The 19,321-nt window shown below is 48.6% G+C and overlaps 1 protein-coding gene across 2 annotated transcripts in view; it reads right to left on the bottom strand.

The window, feature by feature from the left end:
* Positions 1-19,321, bottom strand: part of Nos1 (nitric oxide synthase 1) — a 112,096-nt gene that overhangs the window by 10,784 nt on the left and 81,991 nt on the right. For both annotated transcript variants that reach the window (XM_010604098.2, XM_010604097.3), the window contains exons 18-22: positions 13,767-13,941; positions 11,761-11,899; positions 11,300-11,378; positions 5,411-5,604; positions 3,397-3,566 (exon numbers count right to left, since the gene is read on the bottom strand). In XM_010604098.2, the coding sequence (XP_010602400.1) occupies positions 3,397-3,566; positions 5,411-5,604; positions 11,300-11,378; positions 11,761-11,899; positions 13,767-13,941 (757 nt within the window). The remainder of the gene's footprint in view (positions 1-3,396; positions 3,567-5,410; positions 5,605-11,299; positions 11,379-11,760; positions 11,900-13,766; positions 13,942-19,321) is intronic.

Below are 19,321 nucleotides of genomic sequence, written 5' to 3'. Positions count from 1 at the left end.
AAAAAAAAAAAAAAAAAAAAAAAAAAAAAAGCGTGAACCAGCTTCCTTGGGCTTCTTTTATTTATTTAATTATTTAATTTTTTTTTCCCCGTACTGGGGATTGAACTCAGGATCTTGTGCTTGTGAGGCAGATGCAGTGCCACTGAGCTAAATCTCCAGCCTCTTTGGGCTTCTTTTATAATGGCACTAGCCCCATACTTGGGTCAGAGCACTCTTGACCTAATCACTGCCCAACTTCTCTACTTAGCTTCCTTTGGTGCGGTACAAGAGATGGAACCCAGGGCTGCGGGCAGGCCAGGCAAGTGCTCTACCACTCGGCCGCGGCTACACTGCAGCCCTTTCTAACATTTCATTTTGAGACAGGGTCTTGCTACGTTGCCTAGGCTCGCCTTGAACTTGCGATCCTCTTGCCACAGCCTCCAAACAGCTGGGATTACAGCTTGCACCACCACGCCTGGTAGGTCCCACCTTTTTATACCATCCCCTGGGGGGGATGGCTTGGCTTCAACATATGAATTTTTTTGAGGGGGCAAAACGTTCAGACCATAGCAGGTATTATTATGCCCATTTTGTGGATGAGGACACTGAGGGACATGGAGTCCAGTGGCTACCAGGTGGTGATGCCACGATCTGAATCTAAGCCAGGGAGCGGCCACCTTCAGCTCCCTAGCTGGTCCTGGCTTGCCAACTGTTCTGTATGGACCATGAGAGAAAAATTGTTTTTACATTTTAAAAATGGTTGGAAAAAAACTCAAAAGAAGAACCACATTTTACAAGACCAGAACAGGAAATGACATTCAAATTTCCGAGTCCGCGAAGGCTTTGGTCGACACAGGGCCACACCCGCTTACTTAGGTGCTGTCTCCCGCACGGCCATGTTGGAGTTCAATAGCTTTGGAAGAGACCAAAGGGGCTGCAGGTTTGAATGTTTATCGCCTGGCCTTTTACAGAAAAAATCTGCTGACCCCCGCCCCAGGTGGTCTGGCGTGAGAAGTTTTGCTCTCAGCCCTTACAGCCTCCTGAGGGACAAGTATGAGGGATGTGGGACTCAGGCCTTGCTGACTCTGGGATATGATAGGTGCAGAACGCACACCTGAAGTCCGCTGGTTGCTGAAGAGGTGGAGAAGCATCCTTGGATGTGTTCAAGACGACAGGTGACAGTGTAGGAAAAACAGGTCAGCGTGTGCGCAGTACCGTGTTTGGGGGTGTATTGACAGCAAAGCCCAGCTGTTACCATGGGAACTCTCTGGGGCTCTGGAATCATTTTTCCCACATCTCAGAAGATGCCCTGGCAGCTCCCTTATACCTGGCATAGGAGGCTCAGTTCCTGGGAGCAGGGGTAAAGTGGATGACAAGTGGGTTTCATAGCAAGGTACACCAGATAGCATGGTCCTAGAGACTGGCCTTGCCTAATAAATAGGAAATGGCCAACTTGAGAATGTACACCCTAGCTCTGCAGCCTTGCTGACCTCCAGCTGCTGTAGCACATCTGGCTGAGACCCCAGGTGGAGCCTCTCAGACATGGACACCCACTTGGATGGGTCATTCACCTGAGGCTGACAGCCATCCCTAGTGCTTGTGCCAGGTCTGGCGCGGTGTTGTGGCTTATTTCTAGATGTCCCTCCTCTACTCCAAAGCCTCATGTGCTCATAGGCGGAGCTTCTGGGGTTGGGTGGATCATGGGTGTGGATTAGTTCACTGATTGGTTTAGCGTAGTGCTGGGTATGGATGGTGGATTTATTAAAGAGAGAAGACCCACCCTGGGTGTGGATGGCACCAACCAATAGGCTTGCATTCTGGATGGAATAAAAAGGGAAAGAAGAGGGAAGGAAGGCGCTGCTTCTTGCCTGCCATACCATGGACTGTTTCTCCTCTGCTGTTTTCCTCTGCCTCTCTGCCCTGCCTTGGGGCCAGTCAACTATGGACTGAAATCTCTAAAAACCGTGAGCTAAAATAAACTTCTCCTCCTTTAATTTATGGATGTCAGGTATTTTGTCTCTGCAATGAGAAAGTAACTAAGAGAAATGCTTCCAGTCCAGAATTGAGCACAGAGGGATAGATTCCCAGACAGGTTCATTCCTGGAACACAGGCCTTTGCTTCTAGGATCCTTCAAGAACCTTCCTTGTATCTCCATATATTGCACTGTAATCGGAGAGGCGTCCACCCGACCTTCCTTTGGTGTTTCTCTTGGTGATAGCCTTGTTTTGCGATCTGATGGTTCTCTCAGCCTTATCTAACTGCTTTTCCTGTTTCCTCTAACATATGTTTTCCATCAATAAAAATTCTTGCTCATTTATCCCATCTTAGAGGCTTTGTGCTTGTCAGAAGAAATGGGCATACATATATATGATTTATAAAATTCTACTTTATGTAATCCTGTGCAAAGGGCCGAATCTCTGGTCCCTCTTGATACTGCCTCTCCCCACCACAAACTGTGAGCATAAAATCAAAGTTATACATGCACAGAAATAAAATAATTCTGCCAAGCTTCTGATTAAAAATAATGGTCTCCTGTTCTACCAGGGCCATCTGTTTTCAGCTCTCCAGAGGTAAACCACTTATAACTCTCTGTTTCTTCTGATGTTTATTTCCGTATTTCTAAATAATATGTACTTGTTAATGAGTTTCTTCCCAACTGCCTATCATTCAGTCTCTTCTCCTGGACAGCAGATGGAAGCTAAAGCACCCTTTGCTAAGTGCTTGCTTGCTGGCAAGGCGATTCCACTGGGAGGTCCTCTGAGATAGGATCCTTCCTTCTTCCTTTCCTTTCCCTTCTCCTCCTTATAATTCGCACCCTCAGCCTCATGCACACTAGGCAAGTGCTCTACAATTGAGCTTAACCCTTGCCATTAAAATACTTCTAAAAATTTGAGACAAAGCCTGGTTAAGTTGTCCAGGCTGGCTTTACACTCAGCAACCTGAGTAGCTAGGATTCTGGGTAGAGTTCCTACTGAGCAAGGCTATACAGCATTTGAGAGCAGGTGAATCCACGGTGTCTAAGCAAGGGTAGTGCAAGCCGTGTTTGGCTTTCTGACGGTCCTACCTTAGCTTCTTTCGCCAAGGCCCTGTCAGATTCTGTTTCTTTTTCTTCCAAGCAGGGGCTAAGTTAGAATTCATGGAAGCTCAAGGTAAGAAAGGGAGAAACAGAGATAGGGCAGCAACTTCTGTGACAGCCAGAGTACTCTGAGTGTCAAGGGGGTTGTTGTTGTTCTTTAGATGGTTAGGAGCAAGCAAAATGCAGAAACCAATATGGTGACCATGTGCAGATTAGAAAATGGCCCCCACTGCTCCAAACTGCCCCCTGCTGGACAGTGGTTGGAACAACAATCTCATAGTTCTGCAGGGGCAGGAAGGAGACGGGCACCCACTAGGACTGGGTGAGGCGGGGGACCCACCTTGCTGAGGACCAGCAGGCGCTGCTTCTCCTTCTCGCTGGTGGCCAGGGAGGCGAACTGCTGCAGCTGCAAGGGCGTGGGTGGTGTAGTTATGTCCAGGTAGTACTTGAAGGCCTGGAAGATGGTGCAGGGAGGGAGGCGGGGCTCATCCTTCCAGTTACTGATGACACCTGGGGAGGCACCGGGAGAATCTCAAATTCAAGCCTCGCCTAAAGTCTTATTGAACTAGGGAGGCTCTGTTTTAAAAAAAAGAAAAGCTGGGGATGCAGCTTAATGTGAAGACTCTGGGTTCCGCCTCTAATTCCACAAGAACAAACCAAACCAAATAAGAGCAAACATATGAAAGAGGGGAAAAATAGCACGAGGGAGTCCTGGGCCTCCAAATCATTGGCCCCCAACGGGGTGACAGGCAGAGGCACACTGTGACCCCACCCGTCCTCTCACGCTGTTAGCTTCTCACCGCTCTGCAAAAGATGCTTATGTTTTTTTTTCCTCATACCGGGGATCGAACTCGGGTCCTTGCCCTTGTGAGGCAGGTGCCAGAACCACTGAGCTAAATCCCCGGCCCAAAAGATGCTCATGTTGCAAATGAAAAGCATAGCTAACACTCACCTAGCACTTTCTATATGCCAAGTACTATTCTCAGTATTTTATATTATTAGTTAATTTAATCCTCACAACAATCCCAGGTGGTGAGCACCATGATATCATTACTGAGAAAAAAGGAAGCATAGAGAAGGTAAGGGATTTCTCCAAGGCCACACAGCTTTTGAGTGCAGAGTCAGGCAGTCTGGCATCAGATGTTTTTCTAACTTATGGCCCTGTGCAGTTGGCTCTCCATATCCATGGGCTCTGCATTCTGCGGATTCCCTCAAGGGTGGAAAATATTTGAAGAGGTTTTCTCATCTTTACTGAACAGGTACAGGCTCTCCCCCTTGTCATCATTCCCTAAACCACAAGGCATAACAGCCACGTGCGGAGCAGTGTGACATTGTATTAGGCATCACAGTGGCCTAAAGTTACAGGAGGGTGTGCAGGGGTTAGGGAAAACACTGTGCCATTTTACAAAAGGGATTTCAGCCTCTGTGGATTTTAGTGTCTTCCAGGAGTCCTGGAACCAGTTCCCAGAGACACTGAGCGACAAATGCTCTTTCTCTGGGGCCACTCATGTGGCCCCTGAACACAGCACTTCCTTCCCAGGGGTTCAGCCCAGAGGAGGAGTGTCCAGGTGGATTTACTGAGAGAGGTGTGTCTCTCCAAAGTGGAGCCTTCCTAATGGATTTTCAGGAGGGCTTTGACCGCGAACCTCTCCCACATCCTGCCCTGATTTTATGCCCCTTAGCTGCTTTGTAAGCTGTGGTGTCATGGGCTGCTCCTCGAGGTCACTGTAGATCCTTGTACGAGAGCCCTGAGCCCACCTGTGGCTGGGAGATGAACCCCGAGACCCATTTGCCTTTGAGGGTTCCTCACTATGAATGCCAAGGACGGTCACTTAACATGTTAGATTTGATCTAACATGTCAAACGTGGGTTCCACCCCTCAGTGGCCATCAAGCTTCCTGTAGGTCCTTTCGATTCTAAGGGGAGCCTGGATCAGAACGCAGTTGGTATTTACTTGGAGTTAGGACCAGACTCTGAGAGGAATCAGGATCAGACTCTTAAGAAGAGTCAGGATCAGACTTTAGCTGGTATTTGCTTCATAGGCAGTAGAGTATAACAGATTTTCTTAAGGGATGATGCGATGAAGAAAATACAAAAGCGACTGTTACTAAAATGAGCATCTAGTGATGACCACAGTAGAAACCCCTTCGCCCAGTGAACCATCTGCACCTGGTGTCACGGTGTCTGCTTGGTCAGCCACGAGAAAGGGCGAAAGTTGTCTCCTAAACCAGAGGCAACAGAGAGCCGCTCTCCTACATGGATTAGTGGGTGGGAAGAGGACTGGGTCTCCCCTTCCCACACAGCCACCCCCCGGACCTCCCAGGGGACCGGGAGGCAAATGTCCCGGATATTACCCAAAGCCGTGTTCCGTTCCTCCAGCAGTTCCACCTTGACCATCTGGTTGGTGGGGGGCGCGTCCTCCAGCCGCTCAATGAGGGTGTTCACGAGGTCTTCGTGGTTGCCAGGGAAGACCCCCAGGTGGTCTCCGGGCTGGTACTGCAGCTCCTGGTTCCCGTTGGTGTGCAGACGCACGAAGATGGTTGATCGGCTGCGGGGAGGGACATGGGGAACAGTGGGACAGGAGCCACCAGCTCCTGCCCTTCTCTGCTTTGTGGTTGTAACTCCCTCCCTCTGCTCTCTCTGGGGACCATGCCATCAAGGTTTGTGCCCTGTCCCTCCTCTCACGGTCTCCCAAGGGGTCCTCACTTCAAATCCAACGACCGTCCCCGGGCTCGTCTGGACTGGGAAGCAGCTCTGGCTACAACCGCTCACCTCTTTCCCTTCTCCCTTCTTGGACGCCGCCACCCAAGCTTACCCCGTCTGCTCTCTGGCTGTCCCTGCTCAGTCTCTTTTGCTGGTTCCACTTTGTCTCCCCAAACTCTGAACACTGGAGCACCCCAGGACCCATCCTCGGAAATGTCCGCTCCTCTGTCTTTGGGTCTTTGCTTCACTTTTTCTCCACCACATCACATCCTCGGACCTGCAGCACCGCTCAGCTCCTTCTATGATGTGTGATCTGTCCCCAGCCAGGGCAACATGAACTCCGGCTGGATGGGCATTTACTTTGTCTACAGCTACATTCTTGGTGCTCGTCACAGTGGCTGGCACATAGTAGGTTCTCCAAAAGTACTTGCTGAAGGAAGGAACCTCAGACTTCCAGGGTAAACCAGCCACGGGCAGGCTCTGTTTTCAGTACCAGTTAGGGTTCTCCCAAGGCCCAGCACCCCAGGGGAGCAACAGAATAACCTGTGAAATTCCATCTCTCCCAGGAATTCCAGGCTCCGCCCCTTTTCCTCCTATTGTCAATGGCAAAGGGAAAAAGACCCGGCCTCAAGCTTGCGTTTGTCTTAGATATACATTCACTAGTATTATAACATTGAGAGATAGAAGAAGAAAATTCAGAGGGAAATGCACTTATACCTCTCCAGTTGTGCCCTTTCCCAGTGATTTCTTTGTTTCATTCAATGGCTTCAAGACTAAATTCTCAGGTGATTATTCTGGTCCTCTGACAAGTTTTTGTACAGGTAATACTACATTTAATCCAATCCCTGCAAAAGGGGATCAGTGACACTTGGGTAAATCAAGCCCTTTGTACTCTGAGCTGTGTTTGCTTTTCAGATCTGCTTTCTTCATTGCCAACTGGTTTCCGTTGGTGGAGATGCTTGATATTCAACATGAAGTTTCTACATTCTCCATGGTATGTAAATCACATTTGAATAGACCAATGGGACTCGCTATTTAGAGGTTTTTGGCACAACCAAGAGCCCTTTTGTGCTACAAATAGCCACCATTATTAAAAATAGTTGAGCTGGCACATTTTTTGTGTGTATGGGGGGAGGTATCAAGTATTTTCTATCCTTGGTATGGTGGGGGATTAATTGGTGGTCATAATTGTGATAGTGCTCCTTTCCTGGGCAGATCTCACCCTCTCTGGGGCACTGATCTTGTTCATTATGCAGGCTTGCATGACTGATTCTCCCCAGAGCCCACACCGGTCTTTGGTTCCTGGGAGCAAAGACTTCATCATCAGTAATTATTACTGGGTGCTGACAGGAAGAAAGTGAGCAGAGGACAGAAGCCAGCAGAGGGCGCTGCACAGCTTCTAATGTGGGAGCGTCCTGGGCTCCTCCAGAGGGAGCCTGTGAAAGGCCCGCAAATCAATTTCCACTTTCTTCCCAGCCCATGTCGATTTGTAAAAACAGACATTTGGAGAACCTGAACTTGCTGAGCTGGCTCGCGAGCCCGGGCCACTTCCCACAAGTCTCTCAAATATGGAGGACAGGCAGATAAGGGGCTGAAAGGGGAACGTGGCCAGGTGGCCCAGGATTTTACGCTGCTTGCTGAGGTCCTTGACTGCATGGCCTTGTGACCGGGACACCTTGTGGGCTGGTCCTTGGTGCTGTGCGGGGAAGCTGCTCCTCTTTTGGGCCGCTTGAGTACTGATTATTACAGTTGTCAGTTCTGCTGGAGGATTCTCAGCAAAGTAGTTTACAACTTGGGACACACACGGGCCCTTGGGAAGTTCAGGAGGATGGAGTGGGGGGAGGAACAACCTATCCAATTCTTCCTCCAAAGTGTCCCCTGCTTGTGATGCATTTATATCCACATACAGAAGCACCACACACACAAACACAAACACCCACACCCACTTGGCAGTGGTTCAATGACAAGTTCACAGATGAAAGAACGATCCGATAACACCTAGCATTAAACGGTAAAAACAAATAGCTAATGTTCATTCTTCAAGGACAAGAGTGTGAACACTCCCAGTTGTGAGCTGTCTGAGTGAATAACGGCTCGTTCATTCCACACACGTTTATACCAGGTGTTGGGTGCTGCTCTGGCACTGCTGAGCGGTGGGTGAGGACAGCAGCCTCTCCCCATGCTCATTTGAGAGACGGCCTGAGGGCAGTGGGCCGAGTCGGGTACAATGGTCAGGATGGCCTCTATGGTGATCTGACACTTGGACAGAGACTTAAACAATGCAAAGAGAGGAAGAGTAAAGATCCAGGGCAGCTTGTCCCCAAAGGAGGAAATAGTACATTCGAAGGCCCTGAGGCAGAAAAAGGGGGTGGCATGTTCCAGGAACAGTAAGAAGACTGGAGGGTTTGGAGACCCCAAAGACCTCATCAGGAGCTGTCACGGCAAGGAGTTTGGTGGGTTCTATATGTCCAGTAAGAAGCCACTCTAGGCTGTGACGGTGAGGGTGAAAATGCTTCCATTTAAGTGTTTGAAAGATTACCCGAGCAGCTGTTTTCAGAAAGCAGATCTTTGAGAGAAAAGCCAAGGAACAAAGGAGACAAGTTAGGCAGTCATTTTCACCACCAGTGATGGCCATGGCTCTACTCAAGATGGCCACCGGGGCCAGGCGTATCCAGGGAGATTGTGCGTGTGCTGCTGGGATGAGGGGCAGAGAGGAGGCTGGAGTGAAGCAGCCTTATCCATGGGCAGATGAGAAACAAGAGTCCCTTCTAGTGAGGGGCCTCCACGGCAAAGTCCGCTACTCTCCAAAGCACCGAGTGCTCAGGCTCCTTCTCACCTTCGCCTCTGGTCTTCCTCTTGGTGATCACAAAGGGACTCGAACTCCCAACCTTCCTGTCCTAGATGCCCTCCTCTGCTGCGCTCTAACATCCCAGCTTCATTTCAAGCCGCGCATTTTTCCTCCTCCCCCTGGCTTCCAGGATTTACTGTCTTCCCACCCCCCCATTAGGTCTCCATTACCTTCCCTCTCATCTACTTTTGCTAATTGTTGTGCACTTATTAGAAAATTTATTTCTAGGCAGGACATGACTATGGTCACTTTTCCCTTTAGACCTGCAAGGAACACCCTTGAAAAGCCTGTCTACTTCCTCCTCTGTGCTGGCCTGGCAATTGGGGATCTCTAGCGGGGCTGGTTTGTGATGTCTTGGTTTCAGCTTCCTGGGCCAAATAGCCACCTGCAGCCTCGGGCAGGAGGAAATGAGAGATTCATGCTCCGCCCCCCATTATCTTTTTTTGTTCTATAATTCTTGTGACACTAGAAATGGTTCAGTGCTACAGAACATGCTTTTAAAACCATAAACACTTAGGTACAAGTTGGTCCTTTTGGTGCTTAATCAAAGCTGATTTTAATACTGCCTTCCAGTTCCTAACCTTGCTCAAAATATCATTGTTGGTGGCTTTTAGACCCTCAACTTAGGGTCAGGTGTCCTCCACAGAGGCGGGCAGGGTAGATGTGGGACTTTGGTTCAACGTAGCATCAATACATTTGCAAGCTTTCTTGTAGCTTATGCCCCGTGGTTTAGGGGGTATGTATTATAGGCTGGGTTTTGGCAGTTTGTGCAGAGAGAAATTTCCAGCAGATTCGCAACCTCTTCTTTTCTAATGCTATTCAAGCTACATCTTTCCATGAGATGTAAATGGGAAATAAGTTACACATTTCAAACACAGATCCCCTGTCTCTCTCATAGGCATTATGTTCTGAATATTGCATTTAACTATTCAAAGAGATCAATTTCCCGATCCATTTCTTACACTGGCGGATCTAGGAGAGAAGACCGGCGCCCCGGGGCCCTGAGCTTTCGACTGTATTTATGGGGGTGGGTGTTGGAAGGCCACAAAGAAAGCATGCCTGATAAATTTGCAGGGCATTCAAAGCCAGGATGAAGAGTAGGAATGGGGCTGGCTGCTCCACGTCCCTTGTTTTCAACACTCACAGCAACCTTGTAACGCCGCTGAGGCCATCTGTGTAGTCATTTGGGGTCAATGACTTTGGAGTCAGAGAACCAGGTCAGTGTGACCTTGAAAAAAGTCCCTTGCGTTTTCTCAGTGGCATTTCTCCTCTTTAAAGTGTGGACCATTACAGTCTCTACTTCCTGAGCTGCCAGGAATTAGGAGAGGTCCTGTGTGCAGTGCTCGGAACACAGAAAGCACTAGATAAATGACAGAAATCTTTCCGGCCATCATTCCCATTTTATAGATAAGGAGACAGGGGCGCGGAGCACTGGAGCTGAGGCCACACAGCTAGTGTGTGGAGAGCTGGAGTCAGAACCCAGTGCTCCCCGGCTCCACAGCCTACTCTTTATGCTATGCAAAGGATCAAGATTGCAAAAGATCTTGCTAGGCTGTAACTGCAAAGGGAAAAGAGGTTCTGCGCAGCGGGGACCCACACAAAGACATTCATTAGTGCTGAAAATTATTTATACAAGTAGCGGGGTAGTTGGCCCTGGGCAGATCATTTTGAGAGGAGAGAAGATGTCTAGCAGCGGCAGGGACGCAGGCTTAACGTGACAGAAGGCTGCCTGTTAGGACGAAGCCGACAATCTCAGATGGCCGTGGTACATCCTGTTCAGATCGGTGATGGCAATAATTACCCCAGCTTCGGTCACAAGACCTCACGGCACTGCCACCAGGGCTGAGAATGACATTTGCGGCAGGACAAAGCGTGTCCCTCTACTAAAGCCGAAGGACCTGGGAAAGCAGGAGTTAGGGAGTGTGACTGGAAGGTGTCAGGACCCAGGGGAAATCGGTCCATTTCTTTGGTTATTTGCAGATCTCCACAGAAGAAATGAATTTCCTTTGGGTGCCACAGGAAAGGACAAATGGATTTAAAAGAAGTACTCCAAAGGCATGCTTTGGCTATGGCAGATATTAAGCTATTTGGCCATATTAGATTAATGAGCTGTTTGGTCACGTTGGATGTTAAGATAATTTCTAATGATTAGGACTTTGAAACAGAGAGTGGGCCATTTGGCAGAGGAAATGAACCTCTCACCATGCAAAAGAAGTGTAAGCCAGGTAACCACCTTTGCAGTATTCCACTGAAAACAATGATCCACAGCGAGGAAATGCCCGGTCTAAGGGTCTTCCAATGAAGGTGCTGGCATGCAATGGACGCTCAATAATCCCGAGGCGTGTGGCCCACCGTGAATTGAAAACCTTTCTCTTCCCCCTTCTCCCATGAGCAGCACCTTTTCCTTTGTCCAGGGAGGAACTTCTGTTCTCAGATCTGGCGACACATGCTAGGTGAATGTCCTATCCCTGAGCTACACCCCAGCTCCACTGGGACTCTGGTAAAGGGAAAATACAAAACTCATACAATACTCATCCCAATACAGAAGCAGTATTGGGAGTCTCAGTGAGGTCCTTTGCAATTGTAGGGACAGGGAGCTGGTCTGCGGAGTCAGGGTGACCTCTTCCTTTACTGAAGGTGGCATGGGGGAGCCAAGGTGGGCCATGCCAAATGCAACCCCAAGGGTGCCTACCTGGATTTAGGACTTTGTAGGTTTTGACGGCTCAGGAGCCGTGCAGCGGAGACTCGCTTCTTGTGGACATTGGAGAGACCTGTGAGTAGAAAAAGAGTTGTCCATAAAACGCTCTAGCTTACCATGGAGACCCTACACACGCTTGTAGGCCTTCTGGAGCCAAGAGAAGAGACAGAAGCGAAGAGGCTGGGCGGCCCTGGCGGGGGGATTGGATAATGCAGAACGGAAAGCAGACTTGGTTGGACTCAGTTGGGACGGGTTGGTTGTGGAGCACGCACCACACAGCTAGGGGCAGCGTCCCAGCACTGGCGTCCCCGGCTTCGGGTGGTAATGCGGCACGTTCATTTTGGGGAGGTGACATGAGAGACCAGAGCAATGACGCCACCCTCCCCGCTTTCTGGGGAGACAGCCCTGCCCTGCCCCGTCCTTTCCCACTGCCCTGGTGACCGGGTTCGGGGTACCTTGTGTGAGTTCTGGGGCCTCAGCCACGTAGGTGAGGCGAAACTTGTTTCTCTTCCAGCTGCGGTCGTTGCTGATGAGCGAGTTGTTTGCCTTCTCGATGTTGACGTCGTCCCCCACGCAGAACACATCGCAGGCTGCCTGTGACATGGGGAGGGCTTCTGGTGACTTCTTTCAGCCAAGAGGGGCTCCTGCCTGGGAGCTCCAAGCCATGGCATGTATTTCGCCACCCTTCCTCCCTCCCTCCCCCTGCCTCCATCTTTCCTTTCCTTTCTTCCCTTGTCTCTCCACCCAGGCACCCACCCGTCCACCATTCCGTCCATTCATCAGTCCACTCACCCACCCACCATTCATCCATCCATCATCTCTCTCACCCATCCATCCACCCACCCACCCACTCAACCATTTGTCCATCCATCCATCCATCCACCCACTTACCCCACCCTCCCAACTGCCCAGCCATGCATCTATCCATCCTATATTTTTTGAATACCTTCAATGTGCTGGATATATCATATCTTCCATTGGCTATGGAATCATTTTTTAATAAACAAACTTTCCAGGGTAGTTTACCAATGTTTGGCCTTGCGTCAATTGTAAAGCAATTCAAGTGCTCACCAACAGTCAAATGGATGAGCAAAATGTGGCCTATCTATACGACGGAGTACTACTTGGCCACAAAAAGGGACAAAATCCCGATACCTACGACAGCATGGATACGCCCTGAAGACATTACGCTGGGTGGCAGAAGCCAGACACGAAAAGCCACCCATTCCATAATTCCATTCATATGAAACAAACAAGACAGGGAAATCTAGACACAGAAATTAGATTAGTGACCACTAGAACTAGGAGTAGAATGGGGGAACAGGTCGACAGCTAAAGGGTACAGTGGTTTTTAACATGTCTTCCTTCTGGGATGCCCAACAGAGCTTGGATAATTAAAACCCAAAACCACACAATGACTTCCGGTGTAAAAATCCAAGGGATCTCAGCTCCCACAGCTGGTTAGAAACACAGGAACAGGCTTACAAACACAGTTCCTCTCCCAGAACTCCTGGCAGCCCAGGAGCCCCAGTTTCCCCTTCTGCTCTCTGTCCGCCCTTGATTTCCAGATAAAAAGTGCCCAGGGGCTGACAGGAGGATGCACAATCTCCTCTCTCCTGGGACTGAGGGTAAGAATGCCCCTGGGGGCAGCGGAAGGAGCAGGCAAAGGTGACGTTCCATGCTCAAGCCCCTGTCCCCGGGGTTGTCTGTGCAACCAGGGCCAGACACGAGGCCATGATTCACTCATTCTCCTGTGACCTTGTACTGGGACAGGGCGGACCGACAGGGTGTTCCCTCATGATGGAAACATTGTGCTTTGTGTAGGATGGCCACTAGCTGCTGACGGCTGCCACTCACATAAAATGTGTACAGTGCAACAGATGTGGAACTTTCAGTGGTACCTTTTCTTCTACTGTGTAGATAGAATCTATAATTTTATTTAGCTATGTTTCGTGATGGCAGGACTGGAAATGAGGGCCTCAGGCACTCTAGGCAAGTGCTCTCCCACTGAGCTACATCTCTGGCCCCTGTTGTTATTTTTGTGGGCCAACTCCTTGCCTATACATGGTGTAGGGTATTGTACTCCAGGTGAAAAAATGTGAGCTTCAAGGCCCTCAAATTCACTGGAGCTGTTTAAAGCTGTATGTTGGCCAGACACGTAGAGAAAGTACCAGGGGCTGTTTTTCTCAAGTCCCTTTCTTGATAACTTCAGTGCTGTCTTTGCGGGTCTAAGAGGCATTTCTCCTCCTCCTCGAGTTAAAAAAATTTTTTTTAGCGATATTGGGACTTTGACTGAGCTATATCCCCCATCCTTTTCAAAATTATTTATTTTGAGACAGGGATGAGCTTCTCAGGCTGGGCTGAAACTTGGGATTCTCCTGCCTCAGCCTCCCAGAGTTCTGGGATCACAGGCACGTGCCACCAGGCTCAGCCCTTCCTGAGTTTCTGAGACCCAGATTACCTTGAAGACCTTCTTGGCCCAGGTCCTGAAAGCCTCCTCCTGCCCACAGAGCTCGTCTCCCTCTCTCATCTTCAGGATCCTCTCCCCGCCCAGCTCTTCCAGGAGAGTGTCCACGGCGTGTCCGAAGGCGCAGAAATGCGGGTAGGCCCGGGAGCCGAGGCCAAACACGGAGAACCTGCCGAGGAGACGACAGAGGGTCTGTGCCAGGGAATGGGGGTGTGCGCGAGGGGTCTGCTCCTGGGCTGATGTGCGCTCTCAGATTCTCATGTTGGAGCCCTAGGCCTCCCTGTGCATACACGCACCCCTGTACATATATGCGCTGTGATCAAAAATATGGCGAGGGCCGGGGATTTAGCTCTCCGGTCCTGCCTTGCAAGCTCAAGGACCGGAGTTGGATACCCAGTGCCAAAAAAGGAAAAAGAAAAAAAAAATGGTGAATGTTTAAAAGTGACTGTAAAAGACACACTGCCATGAATTTCCCTCAGAATACTCCCACTCCCTGGGAGCACGCTTAGCCCATCGCTCTTGCCAATTTCTGCAGTAGCTCTGGATGCGCTCTTCCACGAGTGTCTGCCGTTACACTGTTGTGACTACTTCAGGGTCCCGAACTGATCCATAACATTTACCTTTCATGGTCATTTTGACTTTGGGGAAGAGGCTGCAGTCACACAATGGCAGATCCGGTGAATGAGGTGGCTGAGGACACATCACGACGTCTTTACAAGCCTGCTCTCCGTCGAACGGCACTTGGCGGCAGCACTCACTGTATTTGTTTTTAACCACACTTCATAAAGACGTGAAAGAGGACTTCTGGAAGTGCTTCAGAAAGTGGCAAGGGCGATGAAATAAGTGTGCTTGAAGTGAAGGGAAATATTTTGGCAATCCTAATGGCAGTGTGTCAGGGTGATGACGTTTTCCCCTCCAGTTTAAATGTTTACCATATATTTTGATCCCACTGCATAGGTGGAGACAGGGCCTCTGTGGAGGTGAGGGAGGTTAAATGAGGCCGTAAGGATGGGGCCCTGATCCGACAGCACCTGCGTCGCTGCGCTCTCTCTCACACTGCAGCAAGAAGATGGCCAGCCACAGGCCAGGGGAAGAGGCTGCACCCGAAGCCAACCCTGCTGACACCTTGCTCTGGGATTTCTAGCTTTTCAAACGATGAGAAAATAAACATCTGCTGTTTTTAGCCACCATTCTGTGCTGCCTTGTCACGGCAGCCCAAGCAGACTGGCGCGGCTGCTGTCTCAGGTAGCACCGTGTCTACCCCACAGGTGTCTCTGGAAGGCCACGCGTAACCCTCGGAGCCCCCAAGACCCCTTCCTTCCTTTTGGCTTGTGCTAGGTCTCGTTATTCTTAGGAGAAAATTCAGATTGTTGGAATTCTAAGGTCCTTAGGAGGATAAGATGGGGCCAGCAGCGACCTGGAAACACTGATGGCCTCTTGCATGCCCCTTTCTAAGCTGGATGAATGGGAGAAGGGAGGCTGTGTTTGTGGAAGGCTTGAATTCTACGAGCAACACAATTAGATTACCTTTAGCAGAACAACACCAAAGACTTAACACGACTGTCCTCAGAGACCCGTATTAATAAAGGGACCAGAAGGTCTTGTCATGAACACATCAAACGTTGGTGTACACACAGGATTTTCCAACGGGATGAAAGGGTTTTAACCATGCTGCCTCCACCCCTCTTAATGTCTATGGAATTAGTGTGCTCACACTCCCGCTTTGCACAGATACCATCAAAGTGTTGGTGTTTGAAACAGTAGAGGTTAAGTTAATGCAAGTTTTCTCCATGTTGAGGTGGGGGAACTTTGGCTATGGGCACTGGAGGGCTGTGTCCACGACGGCCCCACTTGCTAGTGTGTCGTCTTACAAGCACTGTGCATGTGTGTGTGTGTGTGTGTGTGTGTGTGTGTGTGTGTGTGTGTCCAGGGCCTTTACATAGAGCTATATCTCCAGCCCCTTTTTCAATTCTGAAACAGGGTCTCAGTAAGTTGTCCAGGCTGGACTCCAATTTGAGCTTCTCCTGCCTCAGCCTCTCAGAGGGCTGGGATCACAGGTGTGCACCACAATGCCTGGCTTAGTCTTGGTGCCACTTAAGGCCGCATTTCTGGTGCTTGGTTCTGGCTGAATCTCTGGACCAGGGAAGGAGCACCAAGTCTTCTGCCGGGACAAGGACTCCCCCACCTCACTCAAGGTTAGAGTATCCTGCTGGAGCCTGTCACCCTGGGTGAGCCAAGAAGAGGAACCATTTTCCCTGCTCTACACAGGGCCTGGCCCTGTCCCTGAATCTTTTCTTGAGGATGACAGGGACAAGATGATGAGAGTTGGAGACGGAGGGGGTGGAGAGCAGGTGCAGGAAGTTGGGACGGGTTTCTTGATTAATGGAGGGTGAACTTGAGATGGGTCAGGGGTCTCCCAGGTGGGGCGAAGGTGGACAGAGGTTGATGTTATCCACTCCTCTCAACTCTACATCTGTGTTGTCTCATTTTACCCTCCTCCTCTTTCCTGCTTTCCTTTTCCTGGGGCTCCTGAGCCCCTCCCAGTCAAGTGTGTCCAACTGGGTGTATTTCCTCCCAACTGTTTCCTTCCAGGCTGGAAGGCGGTGAGATGTGACCAGGTGTGGCATGACTGGAGGGGCGTCTAGAAAGGGCAGCCAGGCCCCCAGCTACCTGCCTTAGCCTAGCGCAGACTGGAAATTCTTAGCACCTGGCATGCCTGTGGCTAAGATGTCATTCCCCAGTCCTCTTATTTATGCTCGTGTTGTCTGCCACCTTCGACTATCTTTGAGATTCTCAATTATTTTTTGTCTTCTTTAACTTGCCTTTAATATTTACCATGTAGGCAGTAAACCACATGCTACAGTTTGACTGTGTCCCTTCTAAAGTTGTAAGATGAAACCTAACTAACCACCAGTATGATGGAATAGGAGGTGGGGTTTTAGGAAGTGACTAGCTCATGGGGGTGGAGCCCTCATAAATGAGATTAGTGCCCTTATGAGTGGCTGAAGGGACCAGAATTCTTCTCTTCCACCAAGGGAAGACAAGGCTAAGAGGGCACCACTGATGAACTAAAACTGGGCTTTCCCCACACACTGGATCTGCCAGCGCCTTGATCTTGGACTTCCTGGCCTCCAGAACTATTAGGGATAAATACGTGTCATGTATGAGACCCCCAGTTCATGAGATTGTAGAACAGACTGCAATATCCACGCCTTGTGCTTGCCCAACACACAGTCCAAGTGGATGATTCATTAATTCACTTCTTGCTGACTTACAGCCTGTATCACAGCGAGCATTCAACTTCTGTTCCTGCCACAGTGTTCACTTACAATTTCAAACTTCCTGCTTTAAATCTTCAAACCAGCATCTGACCAGCTTCTGATAAGTGAGGACATACAGCAAATATATTTAGGACTATGAAACTGAAGCCACGATGTGGGTACTTAGATGACAAGAAAGGAAACAACATCCTGCCCGTGTCTTAAGTTGACAAAATAAAAAGCCATAATAATAATAGAGGGCAGTTTAAAAATACAGGTCTATTAAGAAGAAGAACGAGGGGGTGACATTGTGCTTAGCTGGGGTTCATAGGTAAAGCTTTCTATCATCAGATTAATTATAAAAGTTCATCTGTGAGGAAACCATTCTTAGCTCATGGGTTGTACAATAACATACAGCGGTCAGGCTGGAGTTGGACCACAGGGATTAGTTTGCCAAACCCTGCTGTGATAGATTTAATAAGGGAAAAATAGGTCTGACTGTTCAACTCCAGAACTAATATTTCAGTGTTGAGCTAAAAAATGTACTGATGTCGGGACTCATAAAATGTGTCATGCTAAGATGGATCCTAATGTAAACTAGGGCTCTGGGTGACAATGATGTGTCCAGTTGAGGTCGATGATTCTAGCAGATCTACGCTGCCTGTGCAGAGAGCTGAGGTCAGTGGGCGAAGGGAACTTATTGTACTTTCTGCTCGGTTTTGCTGTCAACTCAAAACTGCTTTTTAAAAGTGAAGTCTATGGGCTGGGGATTTAGCGCAGTGGTTCTGCCACGTGCCTTGCAAGCACAAGGTCCCGAGTTCGACTGCCAGCACCCCAAAAACAAACAGACAAACAAAAAATGAAGTCTATTTGGGTACGATCCTTCAATGTCTAGGGACCCTGTGGCCTTTATCACTGAAGTATGAGTTGGCCTCATCAGTCTTGTTTTGACCACTATCCCTGAGACCAAAGTTTGCCTTCCCAGTTTATGTCTTTCCAAATATTCATTCAATGGAATATGGAGTTGTTGAAACACAAACTACATTTGTCAATGTGCCCCCTAAAATTAGCTTATGTTACCATGCTTTGGGGAACATAGAGGTAAGCGAGGATTTTAAAAATTTGTAGGTTAGTGCCAAAGATTAAAACTAGACCCTTATCTCTCACCATGCACTAAATTAAAATCCAAATGGATTAAAGATCTAAATATTAAAACAGAAACACTAAACTTGCTGGAAGATAAGTTAGGCAGAACTCTGGAAGACAGTGGCATAGGAAAAGACTATGAACAAATCCTCAGTAGCATGGGAATTAGCAGAAAGAATCAACAACTGGTATCTCATCTTATTAAAAAGCTTCTGCACTGCAAAAGAAACCATCAACAGAACTAAGAGACAACCTACAATGTGGGAAAAAATGTTTACCAGCTGCTCCTCAGACAAAGGACTATTATCTAGAATATATAAAGAACTCAAAACAATCAGCACCCCCAAATATAAAGACCCAATTCAAAAATGGGCATCCGAAATGAACAGACATTTCTCAGACAAAGAAGTAAAAACAGCAAGTAAATATATGAAAAAATGTTCCACATCACTGGTCATTCGAGAGATGCAGATGAAAACAACACTGAGATTCCACCTCACCCCACAAAGAATGGCTGCTATCAAGAAATCAACCAATAACAAATGTTGGCGGGGTTGTGGGGAGAAAGGAACCCTTCTCCATTGTTGGTGAGAGTGCAGACTGGTGCAACCACTATGGAAATCAATATGGAGATACCTCAAAGAGCTGGGACTAGAGGTTCCATTTGACCCAGCCATCCCTCTGCTGGGTATCTTTCCAAAAGAATTAAAAGAATCATATCACAATGACATATGTGCACCTATGTTTATAGCAGCACAGTTTGTAATAGCTAAAACTTGGAAACAGACCATTTGCCCATCAGTTGGAAACTGGATAAAGAAGATGTGGGTTTTCTATAAAATGGAGTACTGCTCAGCCATAAAGAATGAGAAAGTAGATTCATTCATAGGAAAATGGATACATTTTGAGGATATACTCCTAAGTGAAATAAATAAGTCACACTTGTGTAAATACCGAATAGTTTCTCTGGTGTGAAAAACTATAATAGTACTCAAGATCCTAACAGGTTAATTAGCAATGTGAAATAGGAAGAAAAGGGCTAAAGGTGTAGTGACAGTGGGAAGGGTAGGGGAAGGGGAATAAGGGAAAGGGAAAAAATGTGAGAAAATGTAAAAATGGAATTAACGTGTTGGGGTAGGGAGG

Source organism: Fukomys damarensis, unplaced genomic scaffold, assembly GCF_012274545.1.
Source record: "Fukomys damarensis isolate Sample0158 unplaced genomic scaffold, DMR_v1.0_HiC HiC_scaffold_12, whole genome shotgun sequence".
In the NCBI taxonomy this organism is placed as follows: Eukaryota; Metazoa; Chordata; class Mammalia; order Rodentia; family Bathyergidae; genus Fukomys; species Fukomys damarensis.
This window is presented reverse-complemented; position numbering and strand designations above follow the sequence as displayed.